General features: G+C 41.0%; 1 protein-coding gene and 1 long non-coding RNA gene across 6 annotated transcripts in view; one reads left to right on the forward strand and one right to left on the reverse strand.

Annotated features, from left to right (window-relative positions):
• The window catches only part of TTLL5 (tubulin tyrosine ligase like 5), a 112,514-nt gene that overhangs the window by 85,849 nt on the left and 5,146 nt on the right, over positions 1 to 21,519 (reverse strand). For all 5 annotated transcript variants that reach the window (XM_083731166.1, XM_083731165.1, XM_083731164.1 and 2 more), the window contains exons 3-12: positions 18,461 to 18,567; positions 17,806 to 17,888; positions 17,307 to 17,413; positions 16,612 to 16,742; positions 15,358 to 15,440; positions 11,837 to 11,906; positions 11,300 to 11,384; positions 6,777 to 6,878; positions 5,899 to 5,990; positions 4,263 to 4,370 (exon numbers count right to left, since the gene is read on the reverse strand). In XM_083731166.1, the coding sequence (XP_083587292.1) occupies positions 4,263 to 4,370; positions 5,899 to 5,990; positions 6,777 to 6,878; positions 11,300 to 11,384; positions 11,837 to 11,906; positions 15,358 to 15,440; positions 16,612 to 16,742; positions 17,307 to 17,413; positions 17,806 to 17,888; positions 18,461 to 18,567 (968 nt within the window). The remainder of the gene's footprint in view (positions 1 to 4,262; positions 4,371 to 5,898; positions 5,991 to 6,776; positions 6,879 to 11,299; positions 11,385 to 11,836; positions 11,907 to 15,357; positions 15,441 to 16,611; positions 16,743 to 17,306; positions 17,414 to 17,805; positions 17,889 to 18,460; positions 18,568 to 21,519) is intronic.
• The window catches only part of LOC310844868, a 59,022-nt gene that overhangs the window by 16,750 nt on the left and 20,753 nt on the right, over positions 1 to 21,519 (forward strand). The gene's annotated exons all lie outside the window — the stretch shown is intronic.

Raw genomic sequence — 21,519 nt, forward strand, 5'->3', positions numbered from 1 at the left:
CATTGGCTAGTAAACAAGACTGGCCGCAAGCATTCTGATATCTGAGGCAGATACCAAAACAGCAAATTGCACCACTGTCTTGGATGCTGGAATCACTGGTGCTGGCTTTCCCCATTCATTCATCCACACTGCCCATGGAGTTTTTATTCCTGTTTCCATAAACCCCAACACACATTCCACACTCTGCAACACGATTCTGACTTCTGATTAGCTGCTGTTTCATCATGAATCCACCTTTCTTCTTTAGCAGCAAGGGACCCCTGGACTCCTTGCCCACACACTCCTGCTGACACTAAGATCCCATGAATGAGGCTTAGTACTGCTTTACACCTTTCTTCTCCGAGGGAGAGGGCAAAAGCCCATGCACATCAGCTACTGCAGCAAGAAGGTTGCTCCCTATTCTCCAGATTTGGTTATGAGTTCCAATTAGCAAAGCATACAGGACCAGTAGCTGTCACAGCACTTGGTATTGCTCATACTCTGTTCCAGCTCTTCTGGGACCTACCACCACCCAACTTTAATCAAGTCTGTACTTTTAATGTAATTGATATAGTAACTATAGTTACTATATGATTGACCCCAGCTACAAAAGCTTCACAGCTCTAGTATCTATATCCTGAGCTAGAGGGTTCTTCACTTTTAGTCTAGTAGGCCTGAGCAGCCTTAATAAATAGGGAATGAAATGCTTCTGGGTTCTACAATTCCCAGCTCTGCAGCGTCTGTCCTGTATTTACGCATAAGGCTGCAGGAAGCAATAGGTTGCTGCCAAGGGGAAGGTTGAGAAACAGGTACTAGAAAGTGGGAGAAGGCACAAACTGGTACCATCCGTTGCTTTTTTGGAAACATTCCCAGGTTTCTTGCCAGCAAGTCTTCCAATCTTTGCCAGCACATAACTCCAATCAAAAGCGCTGCCAGAGGTGAGCTCTATCGCCGCCATGTGGTATGACCATCCAAACACAAGCCCAGAAAAAACCCAAACGAAATCAACACATTTTCCCTCAAAAATTCTAAATTTGTGAAAGAGGCACGCTTGTGAGGTGCAAGCATTCTGTGAATTTTCACTTAGTCAATTTTACATCATAAGGACATTTCCCAGTTTTTATGGACGACAGATAGTGCAATTCACACCTTTGCAGCTACCATCAGTGGATTTATCCTAGCCTGACAATAGTGAGGTTCAGGTGCTGGATAAAATTTAATGGTGGAAAAAGAAGTTAGTGATTCAAAAGCTATCCACAGCATTGGGATGGATACCCTGAGAATTCTAGGCACACCGTTCAGATGCAATTTATTCTTAGATCAGGATCTGAGCCAAGTGTACAGTGCTTCATAAGTTCTGAAGAGCTCCAAAAGGCTGTTTTCTCCAGTATTTAAAATATTGTGGGTAGTTCTGTTTGCCTTTGTACAAAAAATATTGCAAAGCTGGAGAAAACTGGGGGGGGGGGTTGTTAAGAAAGAAGAACTAAAATCATTGGGGTAGTGTGTCATTATGAGAGAGGCCTAAGAAAGACAAGAACAAGGAGTGATATGGACATTGTACTGGAGAGTAATTTCAGCTTTTTCATTAATTTCAACTACAGCTCTGGGCTACCCAATGCAACTGATAGGCATTGTGGGATTCAGTGCTACAGACGGCTGCAACAACCACTAACCTAAATAGCTTTTAAAAGGATTTGACAAATACATGGAAGATCGCCATAATAATTGAAATACTCAAGACAGCGTATTTCTAATTATACTCAACAGGAGACAGCAATGACAATTACACTCAGTTTCTGAGCTTCCAGGAGCATCTGGTTAGGCACTGGAGGAAAGTGAGTATTACAAATAGATGGATTGTTGATCTAATCCAGAAAGGAAATATGCTATGTTCTTACATTTGAGTTAATTATTTTAATAATTGAGATAAAATTGGGGCCAGGGTGGACAATGTACGGCTGGCTTTCAAATATTTGTCTTCATCAGGCTTCTTCAACCTTGGCCCTCCAGATGTTTTTGGCCCACAACTCCCATGATCCCTAGCTAGCAGGACCAGTGGTCACGGATGGTGGGAACTGTAGTCTCAAAACATCTGGAGGGCCGAGGTTGAGGAAGCCTGAGTCTTCATCAATATTATGTCCCTCCTCCAATAGGACAGATCTTGTCCTTGACCTAATGCTGCATGTCTCAAACGTACAAGATTAGTTACCATCCTCTACCTCGCTCTTTAGCTCCAAGCTTGGAGCTGGGGAGAAGTGTGAGGCATTCCTCACCATACAAGAAGCCTCGTCACTGCTTTATTACTGGAGGGGGTTTGTGGAGCCTTGGTTTCGTTCTGGATCCTACAAGTACTCAACAAACAGCCAGGAAGATCTGCTTCCCTTCTTGCAGGCCTTTTCCACCTGGTCTGGGACAGCAGGGCCTTGATTGACCCCAGCTACAAAAACTGAGGCTGCTGAACACCCTCTTGGGCTGGGGTGGGTTTTGGGGCGGGTTGTTTGGTGGGACTTGTTGCTGTTCTTTTTGTGTGTCTTTATTTTAGATCTTGTGGTTTATGTGGTTGTGCATTTTTTAATGTTTTATTTATGGTTTATGACTACTTTTGTTATGTTGTAGTTATATATTTTTTCATGTTGTAAGCTATGGAAAGGCAGCATACAAATAAAACTATGTATGTAAACACAGAAACAAGCTTCCCTGTTTCATCTTCATCTCAAAGCAAGGGAAGTCGGAGATGTGTCAAGTTCTTCTGCTCCAGCAGCATCTTCCAAGCTCAGAGTGCCTAGCAGAGGCAAACCCACATGTCTCCACCATGTTCCTCAAGTTCAGAGCCAAGGAGGAGAGGCAGAAGTGGAGGCTCGCTTTGGCTCTGCCCATGCACCTGGCAAGAATGCAGTCAAAGCATATCTCAGCTCCCCTTTCAACTCAAGTCCTGGGGAGGAGCCAGTGATCCTTCCCCACCCGCTGCGGAACCAGGGTTAGGAGAAAGCATTGGGCAATACCACACTCACCAGGTTGAATAATCACCAACCTAGACTGCTCTCCCCCCCCCAAAAAAACAACAACAACCAGGACACAAAAGCAACCAAGTGCAAGACAAAAAGAAACAAAATGCCATGAGAAGCAGAGAGACCCAAGAGATCATTGTCCCAAGAGCGGGGACAATGACGCCAATTCAATTCCTTCTGTTCTTAAAGCATCATTGAAGCTCTCTTATTTCAGGAGAAATCTGATGCACATTTTCAAACTGTGAACAAGAAATATGCTTTTCTTTTCTTTTCTTTTTTTAAAAAAGGATTAAGTTTTCCATCTCACAGCTGCTGCCATTCCTAGTCTTTCATTAATAAGTTGAGTGCTTTTTTGTTACACTTTTACTAGCGGAATGCACCCTCTAGGTCATCCGTGCACTGAACAGATGAATATTCTCTTGCATTTTAAACCTTGCATGTTAATTTAATTGCTGGCATCCTGCCCATATTACATTACTAAGAAAAACAAAGCAGCTTACCTGTTACAGTTGTTCTTTGACAGCAGCCCATGCCACAGTGGACATACACAAGCAACAAACCAGCCACCCATGTTATGACCATGTGTGGCATCATTCAAAGAACAGCTGCTTACAACCTCATATGGTCTACAGAAGGTGTCTGGCCCATTCTTTGTCCATTAATGATCTAGTATGAAGTGCAAATTACCCATACTCCCTTCAAAATATGACCCGAGGAAGAAGAAACACTGAAGGGGGTGATTCAACTAAGTTGTTGGATGTGGGGAACGAGGTGTGCTAGTACAACGGGGCTTCCCCCTGTGCACCCCTTAAATTTGCTCTGAAGGGTTGGGGCAGGGGTGCCAACTATAGGGGGCTCTGGGTGCCTGAGCACCCACAAAAAAAATTGTCATGGGTACTCAGCACCCACACTGCAGGACCCCTGTTGTAACTTCCAGTGCCTCGCGAAGCACCAGAAGTCACATCCAAGGCCTTGTGAGGTCTCAGAACCTGACTTCCTGTGTCACTGGAAGTCAGGTTCCGAGACTCAGCAGTGCGCATGATGTCATGACACACACTGGGCATGTCCCATTGCATGAGCAGACCTTGTCCCCATCCCCATGCATACCCCACTTAGTGCTATACTGAATTCCACCATAAGGCTGGAATCCTTTCACACTTACCTGGAAATAAAAGTTCCTCTGAACTCAATGTAACTTACTTCTGACTAGACACATATAGGATTGCATTGTCAGAGAAACTACATACAACAGATGAGGTGCCTTCATTTCCTTACCAAAACAAACACCTCGGTGTGGGAGAAAGGCTTTGCAGGCAGCAGCTATTACCAGTTCAGCTGAAAGTATTGTCTTTATTATCAGATCCTCTACACTGGCCATCAGAGCTGGAAGGAGAAAAGGGTAAAGCGAAAAAGAATGAGAAATTTGATATGAGGATTTTTAACCTGTGATATTGAAACAAAGACACATAAGAACATGAGCATCAACAACAGCCAGCAAACAGAAAGCTCATAAGAGCACTCACAAGGGAACTTTAAAAGAAACTTGTAGGAAGGAATTAGGAGACTTGCTTATAGGTACCCCATAAATACCAACCAAAGTATAAGAATTAAAACCAAGTAAAGTAATATTCTAGTTTTGAGGTACAACATAAAGTCTTATTGCTTATTATAATTATTATTAATTATTAGATTTATTACCCACCCTTCCTCAAAAGGTCCCAGGGCTGGTTACAGCAATATAAAATACAGCATAAAAACAGTTTAAAACTAATTACAATCACAGCTAGAGTGGGTCTTCAAAATATATAACTCAAGAGGTAAAGGCCAAGGTAAAGAGGTGTGTCTTCAGCATACAACAAAAGCTATATAATGAAGGTGCCAGGCGAACCTCCGTGGGGACAGAATTCCACAACAAGCTGTGCCTCTTCTAAACTAGGACAACCAAATGACAGCCCCCAAGGCAATTAGTTCCAGTCCCTGTTAGCCCTATCATTATTTTTTAATGAAACCCCTAATATATTTACCTACACTTTCATTCCGTGGAAAAATAAAAAGTTTGTAAACTTGCTGCTTTTCAAGAAAGGTATTCCACTTTAATGTTATAGCTTTTCTTGACTATCAGCCATTGTACACATTTGTATGTATTGCTATGCCCAAGCACAAAAGCTATGTAAAACCTTTAGGAAGCATCAGTTTTATTATGGAACCTAGCTACTGTGCCAAATAATATTCTCTTGACCACTGTCTGGAGACTAGTGACCCCACATGAATAATTAATTTGTCCATTTCTGTTGCAGACTATCGTCTATCACTTTCAAGATTTCAGACAAACACAAAGTTGATCCAAAAAATTTTAAGTACATCAGAATGCTCATGTCTTAGTCTGGCCAAACCACCTGTGTATATATTAATTGTAAGCCATTTCAATTCTCACATGAAAACAAAAGCAAAATAGGCATTGACTCTTCACTTTTGCAAAAACAATGCCTGCTTCAAACAGCATGCATTATTCCATGCATTACAAACTTTTGATTTTACCGGTCTCCTTCCACTAAACAAGAATTTTGACAACGCTGGTACTGATGCTAGTCATAATTAATTAATGCTAAGAACTTGTTGCTAAAAGGAATTTCTAATTTGCATTGCTCATTCATGATGCTATCAGTAAATCAATCAAATGTGAGGAAAAGAAACTGTCCAATAAAATACAGAATTCCAAGATGAAAGGCATTCACTTAATAAAGTGAATACTACATAGGGAATAGTGTGTTTACAAAAGACACATGGGAAGTATTCAACCTCACACTTTTCTGATTGTTCCGTCAGAGCAAGAATTTTTGCTTGCCAGATGCAATTATCCCTCCTCTCTTCCTATCATGTGCTGTTCTGGGGGTAACAGTTCTCTACTCACCTGTAGTATCTTTCCCTTCCTGTTTCAGATACCTCAGCATTGCACTCATACTCCATTTGTTCCCATAATCTTCCACTTCAGGGTCATCACAGCTATGACCAAAGAAATAGATTTCACACTTTCAGGAACTTCAGTATAATGTCTCATATTTCTGTTTAAATGTCAATTTACAAGTTTTGGGTTTTTGTATTAATTATTTTTGACAATTGTTTAACAGAAATAAACAATTTGGGTCAAGTCTTACAAGTAGCACATAGAATCATAGATCATCATCACCATTATTAGTATTTTATTAATCACCTTCTAGGCAAGCATTTCAAGGGAAAGTTCAATAAAAACAGCAAAAAAAAGTTACACAAAACAGCCAGTACCTTTAAAACAAAGCTAAGACAATACAAAATAGAGACTCATGATAAATACACATTTATTCAACTGGGAAAGCCTGTAGGAACAAGAATGTCTTCAACTGTTTCTGGAAAGTGCCAAAAGTGGATGTCTGTCATATCTCAACAGTAATGCTGTTCCGCAGAACAGAGGCAGCCACACTAAAAAAGACTGATCCAAGTTACCACAGAGGGGGCGGCTGAGATCTTTGAAGCTTGCAGAAGAAACCTTCCCGCAGACCACAGAGATCTACTGGGTTAAGGTGGTCTCTAAATCAGTGTCTGCATCAATTTAAGACATGCACAACAAAATACCAGTTTTGTTTTTTAGTGCTTCAGTATTCAATGTATTATATATATTAACTGCTGTAAGCTACTTTGTGAGGGCAGGGTGTAACAGGCAGGATAAAAATATATTTAAATAAATATCATGACTTTGGCTGCTTTTCTCTGGACAACTGAAAACTCAAAAACTCCTCAGCAAAATGTAAGTACCTGACATAGTCACCACTCTTCTTGTTGACACTGTAGTTTGTTAAATGCATGAATTGGTTCTTAATATTCTTTGCTCCCTGGTCATATCTCACAGTTGCAAACCTACAAAACAAGAACCAAGACTACAACAATAATTCAAAGCATAGCAGGCCAATTGTCCCATCATCTTTTATCTAGAGCTTGGGGAATGGCTAAATATTACTTTCTCCCCTCACCTATACATCTGATGAAAGCTAGCTGCCAACTCCCCAAACCCATCCCTCATCACACCATATCAGAAATTGCTATCATCTCTTTTTCACAGTCTCTTATCCACTACCAAATTGCAATGGGCTATTTGCAGTCTTATCCAGGAAACACACATATATTTAGAAATAGCAGTGCGACTGAATTCATTATCTGTTCTGCCAACATCAGTAACAGGAACCATCTTTGATTAATTATTTTTTCTGTTTGTGTCACATAATTGGACTTATGTGAACTAATTTTGAAGGACCCCATCCTCAATGCAGGAAGCAGTTTAAACGACTTTTAAACCATTTAACTCCATATGGACACAGGAATAACAATTGAACAGGAATGTGGAGTGGAAAATTTGTCAATGCTTTATTTTTCAACTAAAAAAATGTTCTGTTTCTTAAGTTAATTAGGAACAATTGAGGGATACCAAATGTAAATAATTTATTAGGCCAGCTTGGCAGTTTCAGCATTTTTAGCCTAGTGTTCTAAATACCAGTAAAATAAACACGTTAAATCAGATCATGCTCAGGGGCATCAGAAAATTTGATGCAAATTAATTAGCAACTCAAAGTTTTATGGAAAATCCAATATTATTGCAAACAAATGATGGAACTTAAATTGAATGAGGACACACAAATGGCATTATGGTATATAAACCGTGCCAAGGAAATTAAAGTGGGGAGAGCTCTTCCCCATAAGTCTGTTGGTCTCCAAACTGACTCCCGCTTTGAGATCAGCAGAAGAGGTCCTGCTAATGGTTCTACCACCAGGTATAGCCTGTAAGCTGGTTGCCCAAGACTGAGTCTTCATGGTAGTGGCACCCTGGTTATGGAATTCCCTCTATGAGGTTTCCCACACTGAAAATTTTCAGATGTCAATGAAACATATTTATTCATCTGGGCTATGGGAACCTAAATAAGCTCTGGAAGCCAGTAGCTGGTATGGTGGGCTGGCTGCATTATATTAGGCTTCTTGTTTTAGACAATCAAGCTTTAAGGAGTTTTACTTTGATTTTTGTATTGTAACATTGCTGTGCACCCCCTGGGCTCCTACAGGAGGAAAGACTGTATATAAACACAAACAACCTGGCCCAGTGTACCATTTTGAATGCCACTCCAAATTCTCCAGACTTCTTCAGTCAGATCTATGTAATCTCCTAATGGGTACATAATTTATTACTTGTAGAGTATGCGACTCTTAATCACAAGGCCGTGGGTTCAAGCCCCACAATGGGCAAAAGATCCCTGCATTGCAGGGGGTTGGACTAGATGACCCTCGCGGTCCCTTCCAACTCTACAATTCTACAATTCTATTATTATAATTAGTTGCTTACTACAAAAACGTTTCTAAGCCACTTACAAAAAAATGAAGAACCATTTTCAAATTCTAGCTACTACTTCACATGCACAACTACAGATAGCACCAACATTCTTATATCCTGTCAATATGCCCAACGCTCTTCAATGTAGGAAACCAATAGTGGTATTCTGCTTCATACTAGCTTAACCGATCGAGGCATGCTCATTAGTAGCAAGAAGTACAAAATACTGTTGCTCAAAACTGATATGTTTGCTATAACCTAGGAGGTGGGGGGAGAGAGAAAGGAGGATCATGAGACCAACTGCAATCCCCCCACTGCTTAAGTTAGCTACATTCCCCAAACATCAAGGGCCTGCCAGGCAGGGGTTACTGAAAAGGGGACTGGGCTGCTGTAACAGGCTCTGGCCACAACACAGTCTATGAGGTAATGTGAATTCCTTGGCTCACAGTAAGTACCTGAATTCTTTGGAAACCACAGGAATCCAGCAGAGAAAAGGTAAATATCTCCATGGAGCCAGTGCTAATTAGCAAGCAGGACTACCAAAGTAGAGGGCACTGGGGGGCTTAGGGAACAGGAAAGCAGCACACTGTCAGGCACTGGGAGGTTCTGCTGCCTGCTCCTTCATTTCAGAGCATAGTTGCGCAGCCACGTCCTTTTCCCACCCCTTCTCCTTCTGGGGCCCCTCTCAAGCACATTTGGTTTTCTGCTCAACCCATTGTATTTCCACAAAACGACTCTGCGTTTTCTCCGCAGATCAGCACTGGTCCAACTACAAATGTCTGCCTGGAAGAGTTTAGGCCCCAAAATATAGCTCTTTAATACTTGATATTTTAAAATAACTGACTTTTTCCCTTTGATTCCAAACAAAGAAAAACTAAGTTGAGGAAGAAACTTGCAAAACCTGTGCCTGAGTGCCCCCTACTGGCACTTCACTGCTGTCAGAAGTTTGCGCACAATCCGAAACCAGCAAACATGAAGGGCACAGGCTGCTAAAGAACACAAAAGCCCACAAAAGGAGGTGGCAACAACATTCACTTTGCAAAGGTACGTTACACAAAAAATTACCAGCATGCATCTAAGCCTTTTGCACTTTGTTTTGATCGTGTACAACGGGCTTCTTTTAAGATGCACCACAGAAACTGCCTGTTGTGCTGTGATATTAAAGTGTAAAGTTGATTTCTCCCCGCCCAAAAAAATCAGCTCACAATTAAGTACGTTCTCTTGATAAGTGAACTGCTCCGAGATTGGAGAGCAGAAGGGAAACATACCGTGACTTCTGCCATTGACCAGAGGGCCGAGGGCCACTGGGAAGCCACAGCCCTTGCCTCCCAGGAATAACATCAAGGCAAGAGGGAGACCAACTTGGCCTCATCCATCAGCCAGAGATGAAGCAGCTGCAGGGAGTTCGCTTCCCCCTTTACAGCCTGAAAGAACACTCAGCTCCAGCTGCCTGTTGCCCTGGAACTGTAGAAGCAAGAGGAAAGAACATTCTGGCCCCATCTATCAGCCAAAGAAACAAAAGCCACCATTTGCTATTCAAGCAAGAACACCAGTAAAGGAAGATCAGCATGAATAAAAGCAAATGCCTGCTTATATAGTTCACCACTTTGTTCTGGCATTGAAGAACTGGTCTCCCTCCTCTACCTTTTCCCTTCACTCCTTTCACTTTTATGGGTTTGTTTGTTTTTAAGTTAGTATGCCTAATATCAGGGCCTCTCATTCTTACTGATGTGAGCCACTTTAGGAGACAATAATTTCTGAAAAATGCAATAAATAAATCTACTTCAGGTGAGGCGATAAGAGACAAATGCCAAGATCATTAGGAGGAGCAGGGACAAAAGAGGTTCATCACAAATATACCTTCCACTTTAAAGTATCAGATTGTTACCTGCAAAGGAGGCCCAGAGCTAGAATGGAAAGTTGCTCTGGAACAAGTCAAAATATATGAGATAGTTTACAACCCATTTGCCCATATCAAACAAGAGAGGACCACTGTCCCATAACACTACATACTAAGGACACCACAACTTCTTCCTAAATTCAGTACAAGGGGAGCAACATTCTGCTTTTATCCTATATTACCTCACATGCAGTATTGTTGTGCCACTTCCTACAAGTCATTGCATACTGCCTCTAGTTCTTAATATAGCTACTGAAGAAAGGCTGTGGAATGCTTAAACTTTTCAAACCAAGTTCTCAATTAAAATAATGGGTCGGACACATGCCTGACCTGGTAGAAAACACCTTCCTATGTTTCTTTAGTATAGGTTTCTTGGCATTTTGGCCAGAGACGGAAATATGTGGACAAAAAGAGTTGTAACCTGATGGCGCCAAAGTCATGAAAGCGTTCCCTTGTGCCTATACTCACAAATTCAGGAAAGACAAAAACTTTGGAAGGCAATGAAATCCTTAAAGTCCACTACTGCCACCTCAAGGCCACAGTCAGGAAATGGCATTTCATTCACTAATACATACCGTATTTTTCCATGTACAGTATAAGACTAGGGTTTTTTTTACCAGAAAATTAGGTTTAACATTGGGGCTCGTCTTATACATGGGTAGTGCTAAGGGGTGTTTTCTTAATTTGGAATCCCCAAATTATACACGAAAAAATATGGTATATCCCATAATTCCCTGTCATTGCTGAGGCTGCTTGAATTTCAGCCAGTAGCTAAGCTCAGCAGATTCTCCACTAGAGACTGCCCCTAACACTTGGGGCTTGAGAAGAATAGGACAGGAAACGAAGGAAATGCACTCCTAATGAGAGAAAATAATTTTTATCTAGATACTTTATAAGCATTGGTTCATTATTCCCAACTTCCAAAAGCTGAGTACAATTACCAAGAGACCTCTTCAATATCTTAAGAGACAGTCACAAAATTAAATTAAGACACCTGACTGATCAACTTTGTGGAGCAAAATATTTGCCTTCTACAGCATGGGACACAGAACGGACACCTACCTGGCCAGACCTTCCTCATAGAGGTAGATGACAAGGGGGTCATAGGATGTCACCAGAACATACAGCCGCACATCAAATTTGAAATCTGAAAAAGGAACAACACTGTTCAGTGGCCACAAATTGTTCAAAAATTGAACCTAACTAAGAGTTGAGAACAACAGGGTCAGGGGATCAGATATTTCCAGTGAGCATTCCTGAATAGTGATGCTTTGTGCATTTGGATGACACAACTGTATTTTTAATGGGGTGAATGCTTCACAACAGAATCAAACAGAATTGTTTTCCTATTATTCAATAGCCAGGTTCAAATCACCACTCAGTTCTGTAGCTCATCAGGGGACTGGGCCGACTGCTATCTCTCAGGCTAATGTGCTTCACAGGGTTATTGAAAGAAAGTGGCAGAGGGCTAGAACCACATATGCTGCCTTGAGCTTCTTGGAAGCAATGTAGGATATAAATATAATAAATCAATAAATAAAATTCTGAAAGCTCCACATACAACTCCTGAAGGAAAAGTTAACTCAGACACAAACTCACCATCTATGAGTAGAGGGTTGTTTATGTAGCGGGAGACCAAGATGTTCTCTTCAAGGGAAATCTGACTTGGCTACAGGAAGAAACAGACAGCACATTGGAGTGAGGAACAGGACTAACACACTATCCCCCAATTGCTGCATGCCAAAGAATGTTTGCCTGATTACTAGGTTAACCAAACGCTGTGGCAAAAGCTATTGGGTCGTATCCAATGAAGTTGTCCCACTTGTGCAAGAATTTGCTCAATGGAACTTTACATCCCTTGGGCCCTTTCCCAAATTCACCTCCAGGTTGTGTAAAAATCCTGAACAGATTCAGGAGGCATGTGGGGCGAGTAGATAAAAATATAATTGGCAGTGCAACAAGTGAAAAGGGAGCATTTATCCTCTTAAATACATACACACCACCGTCTGAATGAAATTTGTCCCCCTAAAACTCAGCCCTGCAGATGTTTTGGGACTACAACTCTCATCATCCCTAGCTAACAGGACCAGTGGTCAGGGATGTTGGGAGTGGTACCTCGGGTTACAAACACTTCGGGTTACAGACTCCGCTAACCCAGAACTAGTACTTTGGGTTAGGAACTTTGCCCCAAGATGAGAACAGAAATTGTGTGCTGGCAGCGTGGTGGCAGCAGGAGGCCCCATTAGCTAAAGTGGTACCTCAGGTTAAGAACGGTTTCAGGTTAAGAATGGACCTTATGGAACGAATTAAGTTCGTAACCAGAGGTACCACTGTAGTCCCAAAACATCTGGAGAGCAGAGTTTGCCTATGCCGGCCCTAAAACATTTGGAGCTAGAGAAATAAGATTGCCCACATGGCTGCAGAAAGTTATTTTGATTCCAGAAATCTTGAAACAGAGTTGCTATTCCACTTGCAGCTTAGAGCAGAATAGCAAGAATTAAGTGCTGCAAATTTGTCTTTATATGAACGCATCCTTGTTATTGTTTATAAAAATATGCAAATATCAAACACCAAGTTCAACATTTTCAGAGATTATCCATCTTCATATAATACAAATGCATCAGAGAGCAAAATAGAATGCAGCTTATTATCAAGCTTGTTTTCTCCTGCTTTGGAGTCTAGGACCTGAACCAATGGATTTAAGTGATAAGAAAGGAGATCCCGACTAAACATCAGGAAGAACTTTGTGACAGTAACAGCTGTTCGGCAGTGGAACAGACTCCCACTAGAGGTGGTGGACTTTTTTCCTTGGACGTTTTTAAGCAGAGACTGTATGATCTAGCTGAGATTCCTGCATTGCAGGGGTTTGAACTAGATGACCCTTAGGGTCCCTCCCAACTCTACAATTCTATAATTCTACACAATCACAGGGCTCCCTCTCATATTAAAACTGGATCAGAATTAAGTGGTGGTGTTTCTCCCTTTCAAGTTTTTTATATTATTCTTCCCTTCCAGCAAAAACTGGAATTGTTGACCACATTGCTGTGAATGAGGACTCTGTAATAGGAACTAAAGCTGCAATCCTATGCAGACTTACCTAGGAGTAACCTCCACTAAACACAGTGGGACAAATTTCTTAGGAAGCATGCATAGGATTCAGGCTGCACAACATCAGCAGAGAAAACAATTTCCTTACATAATGCTTTCTGCACCACAGTCCAAATGCCAAACTAAGCAATTCTGTCCAAGGCTTTGAACTGTGAGCACAGAAAAGTACTGTGTGCGACAACTACGATACTTGTGATAGTTCAATATAGTAAAAGCTAATGTGATAAAATCATGATCAAGGGCTCAAAATATGAGGAATAGACCGCATGTGGATAAGTCTGAGGGCTGCAACATCCTGAAAGCACAGAACACTGATATGGTTTCTAATCAAGTCTAAAGTGGCTTTCCTATGTAGCAACCACTATTCAAATAAGTTTGGGTAGGAACAAGTTAACTACAGTCAACTAGAAAACTTTGTATTTATCTAGTGTGACACACAGAAACAAAAGCATCCCCTATTATCTGCAGGAGATTAAGGCGATTTAAGAATGAGATTCTAGAGAGCACTCTCTAGAGAAGGAGTAAGACATTTGACAGATCTGCGGGTATAACAATCCTGGAAGAACCAGATATTATGGGAAATAAGCTTAGAGTGCCTTTCTCCAGGTTCTGACCCTTTGTTCACATATGTCTTTCCTTGAAGTGGAGAGTAAAGCCTTGTGCAGCTCTGGAAACAGTTGCCTCATGCACTTGGCTAACAGCTGCCTTATTCCATGGGAAAGGAGCCAGGCTGAGAACATATGAGACAAACTGGCCCCTTCAATATGGGGAGAGGAGAGATATATATGAGTGAAAGGAGTGACTCACTGTTCAGTTTTATAGTTTCCCTATTAGTTTTAGGGGACACACACATAAACTTTCCTATCCGTTATGGCTCCTTTCACGACTAGTGATAGACAAGGTAGTTAAAACAGTCAACAGTGAATCTGCTACACTGTTCTCCATGGGTGAAATCTATTTACCAAGTGCTAATCTGTGCTGAATGCAATAGATTCAGGTGAGCTAGTTACCTGTAGCAAAAATGTCACCACACCCTTGCTTCTCCAGATTTCTGATCAAGTGCTTGGTAAAATTTGCCTCACCATACAGACAACTAGCCTAGCAAATGAGTGTATGGTCAACATGACCCCATTACCATCTGATAGCCCCTTCTAATCATTCTGTGGCTGCCCTAAAAGCATAGTAACTTTTGCACTATGGACCTCAAAATATCTCCACTTGCCAGAATGGGGATGTGTCTGTTAAAAAGTAACATTAGCCAACAAACGAGTGATCTCAGTTCAGAAGGTGAGAATGCACAGAACAGCAACCACCTGAACATAACTGCTCCTAGACTTACAAAGTTTTTCTGAATCTACCCCTCTTCTACTGGATACACCCCTGAAAAGATATTCCTATAACCGCTCTGGCAATATGGCAGGAGTCACCTAATCAGCCCTGTCAAGGGAAGCCCTGCACAAAAAGTTAGTGCTTGCACAATGGAACTTCCCCCTGCCTCCCACAGCACCTCCCACTTCAAAAAAATTGGCTCTTAGGGAGTCAGAAGAATCCACAGAACGACACACAATGGGAGAAGGTATCGTTCCACCTGGCAAGCTGGAATGCTTGCACAAAGGGAACAACTGAAATTTCACCCAGGAAATTCACTCACAGTTTTAAAACATTCATGTCCCAAATCAAAGGTCTTATACACTACTTCCTTGGTAGCAAAGACTCAGACTTCTTGCACATGTTAAGTAGCAACCAAAACAGTAACAGCTACTCTGCTTGCTCTGTCTAGGCTCTGTTGTCAGCATTTGACAAACCAAATAAGAAACATCTAACTATCTAATAATTTGCTTAACTGATACAAGTGACAGGGAACAGGACAAGTGCAGCAAGATAAACCATACTCAGTGTGTTGCTCCTAACAGTCTGAACATTTATGTGGAGGCCAAAACATTATCATGAAACGTTATCACTTGCTCAAAGATGAAAGCGACTTATCAAGCTTGGTATATTTAAGTGCTTACATTGTTGATCAAATAGACACCTCGTCCTCTAGAAGACGCCACAGGTTTCACTATCCAGGGTCCCCTATCCTTTGAATAGGAACCTGGTTGAGAAAGAATAAAAATCACAAACACTATCAAATGCTTTACCAAAAGGTTTACCAGACATTGCCACAGCTTCCAGCAATGACTGAATGGAATTTCAGCAGTACTTACGGGCCTCTTTCAGCCAGTCTTTATATGAACTGCTAAAAATTGCCACAGGTGTCTTTTCATTCTGCATCTTTCCTCCTCACTTTATACTCCGTTTGGTCACAGATAGTGACACATAACAATTATGGGATTTGGAAAATTCACTTGCCTGGTTTGTACTTAGCATAGAAAACTACCTTATTCTGAGTGAGAGCATTGGCTCATCTACATCTGTATTGTCCACCCTAACCTGCAGCAGCTCTCCAGGATTTCCAACAGGGTTCTCTCCCAGCCCTACCTGCAGATGCCAGGGATGGAACCTGGGACTTCCTTCATGCAAAACTGATACTCGACCACTGAGCTACAGCCATTCCCCTGTGACTTATTCCTAAATGATAGAGTGTGCCACTGCACAGGGAAACTTGTGCTGCTTCACTCCTGCTGCACTACCAGCCCCCAAGCCATGGTTTGCCTTAGAGCTATGTCCAAACCCAGGCTCGTGGTTTGTTGTCTCCCAAACCATAAGCGGTAAGCCAAGTACAAACTTTAGTTACTGATCACATTTTGTGAGCCCCTGTTCAGACATAACGCTAAGTTAAAGTACTGCAGCAGCAACAGGGGAGGAGCAAAGCAGACACAATTCTCTCCCTGTGCACCAGCATGCTTGCTAATTCACAATAAGCCATGGTTTGGCTTATGGCTATGTGCAAACCAGACTAAAGCAAGCACAGAGCTCGGGAACCACCCCCTGTCAATTGCTACACTCAAATGGCTGGTGATTTTTTTTTAAAAAAATAAGGCTTAGGACTCCAAGTCATGTGCCTTAGTATGGAGGAGCAGAGATGTCCCACATTTAAATATCTATTTCCCAGGTTTTCCCAATGCATGAATGACCTCCACTGCAAGGATTCAAAGGGTTAAGGGAGGACTTTTCCTAGGGGAGTCATTGAAATATCATGAGTTTCAATGTCAAAAGCTGACATACATTTTGTCGCCTGGAGCACCAGGAAGGTCATAAAATGAAAAATGAAAAACACTTCCCAACTTTACTTAATACTTGGTCACTTTGATTCAGTCACTTACAGCAAAACTCTTGATATTCAGCAGGGAGAATGAAGGTCTGAGGAAGCACATGGAAGGTTTTGAATCCATAGGTTTGCTGCATGCGAATTATGTTCTTGTACAATCTGTCCTTTCGAGTTAATTCATAAGACCTGAAGAGATGTACATGCAGTTTTCAGATGTCGCCTCTTTGTGAGGATCTTTGAAAATTAATTACCTTAACACTCACAAGTTTTAAGGAGCACAAGGAACTTACACAATTCTAGCTTGCTCTCTTGCTACTGTCAGTCTGAATACAACATAAAGGTCTGCAGTCACCAACTGATTATTATTGACTCTCTCCTACTGAAGGCATTCTAAAGGATGATATGAATGTACCAAGCTTACAGAAAGATTTCTTGGTGGTGGTTCCTCATTCAAATTTCCCTAGAGATCCATTAATTCTAAGCAATAATAGGCAACTCTTTGAGCAAGTATCTCATGGCAAGGGATTTTATTTTATTTTTTAATTTAAAAACTATTTTATTAGTGTTTTTATGAAAGTTTTACTGAGCATGAGGACTTTGGTGATGGGAATTTATAAATCTCATTTGTCCCAATTTTCTACACAAGCTATAAGAGAGACTGAAGAATAATATAGTGCATATTCTAGTCACACTGCTTATTTGTACCCTTCTATAAAGGCATTTCTATGCAGTCATCACATATCCCCTTACCTAGGGAAGTGGTTGACCTTTTGAATATCTGTGAGGGTTCGTAGAATGTAGGGTTTCAGATGGGATCCTGTCCACATAAGGTTATACTCATTGCTGCTTGGGTGTACCTAGACATGACAAGGAAGTTGGGGGAAAGTATATTACCTACCAATCAAGGCACTAGATTCCAAAACAAAAACAATTCACACAGCCAGTATTAATGCACCCCCACAAGCTTTGTTTCTTCCCATATGCTTTGTTTCTTTGGGTATGTATACAATTTGTAGGTTTCAAAATATCATACTAGACGAAAGGAATGTACATTATAAAGTAATCATATTAGAAACAATATATATGACAAGCTACCTAATGCAGGAGTGTGCTTTGTCATGCTTTTTGTTTGAACAGCTGTATCTTCACACTTCACGCTCTGAACTATATCTGTCTCTTGGCTTTAAGAGCAGGCAAACATAATTGGACTTTAAGTCTCTTCATATTTAACAAGTCCTGATGAACATACCTCACGGAATCCATGAGCTGACAAAATGCTCCGCACCAGGCGACTGTCTGTTCTCACAATCTTAAAAGACAAGCGATAGCGCTCTGTGAAGAAAGTATCACAAATTTGTAACACCACCCCAGCCACATTATATTTCACTGGCTGCCAAAGGCTGCCAAAGGGAAACAGTGTTAGGGAACTTGACACATTCCATTATTCCTACACTACTACTGCTACTACTACTACTTATTATTATTATTATTATGGATGCAGCAAAACCAATAAGAGTAAATTACAAAATTCACCCTGGCCCTCCCTCTTTCTTTCTTTTTCCCACATGTTTGTTTAATCAGTTAATTTACTGTTGCTGCACAAGAAAGAGCCTATGAACTTTTTAGACTTCCAAACAATGTTAAGCATTTTTTAACTCCTGTTGTTTTCAACAGACATTTTCAGAGCATGTTTAAATTCTTCTCTTAGGAACTCAGAAGGTTGTAACTTGACTGTTTTGATTGATTGATTGATTGATTGATTGATTTATAGTCAAAGCAACATATAACTCTAATATGTCAAGAGCTATTTCATTTATTTATATGACAAGAAGAGAAATCATATACAGGTAATTTCATTTTATATACTCTTGCTGAGATAATGAGTTGCATAAAACCACATTTACCCCCAATCAAGCGGATGTAACTGTCCTTGGTTAGAATAGCTTCTGCATGAAATACCAAGATTGGGATCCTTCTGAATCCACCTGTCCACATGATGCATGGGTGCTCCCTAAAACGGCAAAACACATTTATGATCATATACAGGAAAATGCTAATTATGAAGAGAGTCAGAATACCTGCAGACAGCAACCCCTATGTAGATTAAAACGACTTAAAAGTAAATATAAGCCTCAAGATTCAGAAACATAAAAACAGCAGTTAACCCTCTTACGACAAACATTTATTGCTGAAGTGTACAGCAATTTTCCTTTTCCTTTTTTCTGATCCAACATTTAAAGCAAGGCATTAAAATGCTTATGAGGGAAAGAGAGATGATTTTGATATTTTATGTAGCATTAGATTGTTCAAAGAATTATTCCAAGACAAACCCTTACATTTTCTGAGTGCAGTTCAAGTTATAAACTGGCCAGGTATCGTGGCAACCCATGCTAAGGCAACACCTCAGCAAGTCAAATGGCAACACATTACTACACTAAGGTTACATCTCAGCTCAAACACAGAGATGTTGACATTTGTACAGTTACCACACTGCAAAAGGCGTAGCAACGCAGAAAAATAAGAAAAAGTGGAGTTGGAAGAATAAAAGCCAGGGTATAGCATGTGGCAATGTAAAAGGAAATTCTTACTTATAAATTAAGCAAGTCATCATATGCAGAAATGCTTTTGTTTTATCAATATTTCTATTACGTAAAATTAAAATTTGGATATTTGGGTGGTCTGATAACTATACTGCATGCACCAAAAACTTCACAACAAGTTTCTATTAAGATAGGAGGCATTATATACCCATCTTCCAGTATTACCCTGTGCTAAAAGACATGTTAGAAACAGAAAGGAGGAACGCTTAGATATTCCCCTCACGCCAGTTTCACCTCTTTTCTCTCTAAAATAACATATAAGCTGGGAGGCAAAGGTAAAGGTACCCCTGGCCATACGGGCCAGTCGTGTCCGACTCTAGGGTTGCGTGCTCATCTCGCTTAAGAGGCCGGGAGCCAGCACTGTCCGCAGACACTTCCAGGTCACGTGGCCAGCATGACGAAGCTGCTCTGGCGAGCCAGCACCAGCGCAGCACATGGAAACACTGTTACCTTCCCGCTATAAAGCGGTACCTATTTATCTACTTGCACTTAGGGGTTCTTTCGAACTGCTAGGTGGGCAGGAGCTGGGACCGAACGACGGGAGCTCACCCCGCCGCGGGGATTCGAACCACCGACCATATGATCGGCAAGTCCTAGGCACTGAGGTTTTACCCACAGCGCCACCTGCGTCCCAAGCTGGGAGGTGGGGAGCAGTAAATTAAGAGATCTCCTACATGGCTTACATTCTGCCCAAGAACAAAATGATACAAAAACACAGGAACAGGAAGGAAAATTAGGATGTACAAGGACTCAGTTGCAGGTAGGCACTTTTGCCTTTGTTAAGTATGAAGAAAAACATGCTGTTGTTTAAGAGTATACTATACAGGTACATAAACTGACAAGCAAACCAAGAATAAGAATGTTTCTTGCTACAAATACAAAGCAATGCATTTACAGTGTACTTTTAAGCTGCTGCCTTAACAGTCCTAAAAACAGCAGCTTTAGTTTACTGTTGTTCTTAAGAGATTTCCAGTTCTCACATCATTGCTGTAAACTGTAAATGTGATAGCAGGCCATTCAAGCATATGTTACACAAGGAAGGAAGCCAAAATGCTTGATAGTCTACGTAGTGCTGTCAGCACATCAATATTTCAGCACTCTCCCCACATTTAATTATTTCAGAATTAAAAAAAAATAGTGCACAGCATATACAATATGTCCACCAACATTAAATATTTTCCACCTATAGATGGAGCATGCAAATTATTATATGCACCATGCTGCTTAGCTAGAGCTCTCAAGCATATTTTCAATATGACTTACAAATGCAAATAAGCTATTGCAGACCCTTCACAAAAATCACCATTTGCCTTCATGTGAACACATGCCGAAGTCTAGGACAATTCTATCTGCATAAACTGCAAGGGGTCAATCACTGAAGGTGATTATACAGTTGTACACTTCCTTTCCCTTAAGTTCCTTTACACAGGATTCTTTTGATTATTAGACTCCCACACCACTATGTCAGTATGAAGAACATTTTTGTGTCCTCTGATGCCCCAGATTGTTCACCCTGAACACTGAGCTGGGTCAAGCAAAGATGTTAAGTCAAATATTTTTCATGCCTACTCTAACACCTTATGTAAGTGGGAACAGAGCCGAGACTGAAGGAAGGTACTTTAGGCTAATTCCTGTTCTGAGGATTTACACTAAGGACACCACAGCTCAGACACTAACATTCACCCTCTTCATGACCCTCAGTTTCCTGGAATAACATGCTGGAGGACAGCAGTCACTGCCTAGAGAATAATCCAGACATCTATGCACTGCAACCAGCTCAGTATTGCTTGAAGTATACTGAGAAAGATGTCTGGACATGCAGACTGGAGATCCCTACAACTGTGGCACTGATCCCATGCTATTCTGTGCACAGTGTGGTATTTCAGACAAAAAGCAAACGCCTGCCAAAGCAGATTTGGTTGCAAGAAGGAAGGAAGATTTGGGCCTCAATAAGAAGAATACTGTACATAGAATCTCTAGCAGGATGTAACACACACACACACAGAGAGAGAGAGAGAGAGAGAGAGAGAGAGAGAGAGACGGAGAAGATACCTGAAAAGTTTTATGGGCATTCCCACCCAATTTGAAGTGTGGTCCACGATCCTTTCAAGGATCAGCGGGCAAAACTCTTACTTATTTAAATAAATTAGAAAAAATAGTGTTCACAGTGTATATCAGTAGTCAAATAAAAGACAGCTGAGAGAGTAAGGTTGTTCAAGTGACCAGATCAAGTTATTAATTATCACTTCTAGAACACCTACAGTCTAAACACTGTACAGATATTTAAAAACAAGTATACCTGCCCTCTGGCCAACAATCCAATAAACATACTACAAAAGTAAAAAGTAACCGGGAGGGAAGAG

Source organism: Podarcis gaigeae (assembly GCF_964106915.1).
Source record: "Podarcis gaigeae genome assembly, chromosome: 1".
NCBI classification, from domain to species: domain Eukaryota; kingdom Metazoa; phylum Chordata; class Lepidosauria; order Squamata; family Lacertidae; genus Podarcis; species Podarcis gaigeae.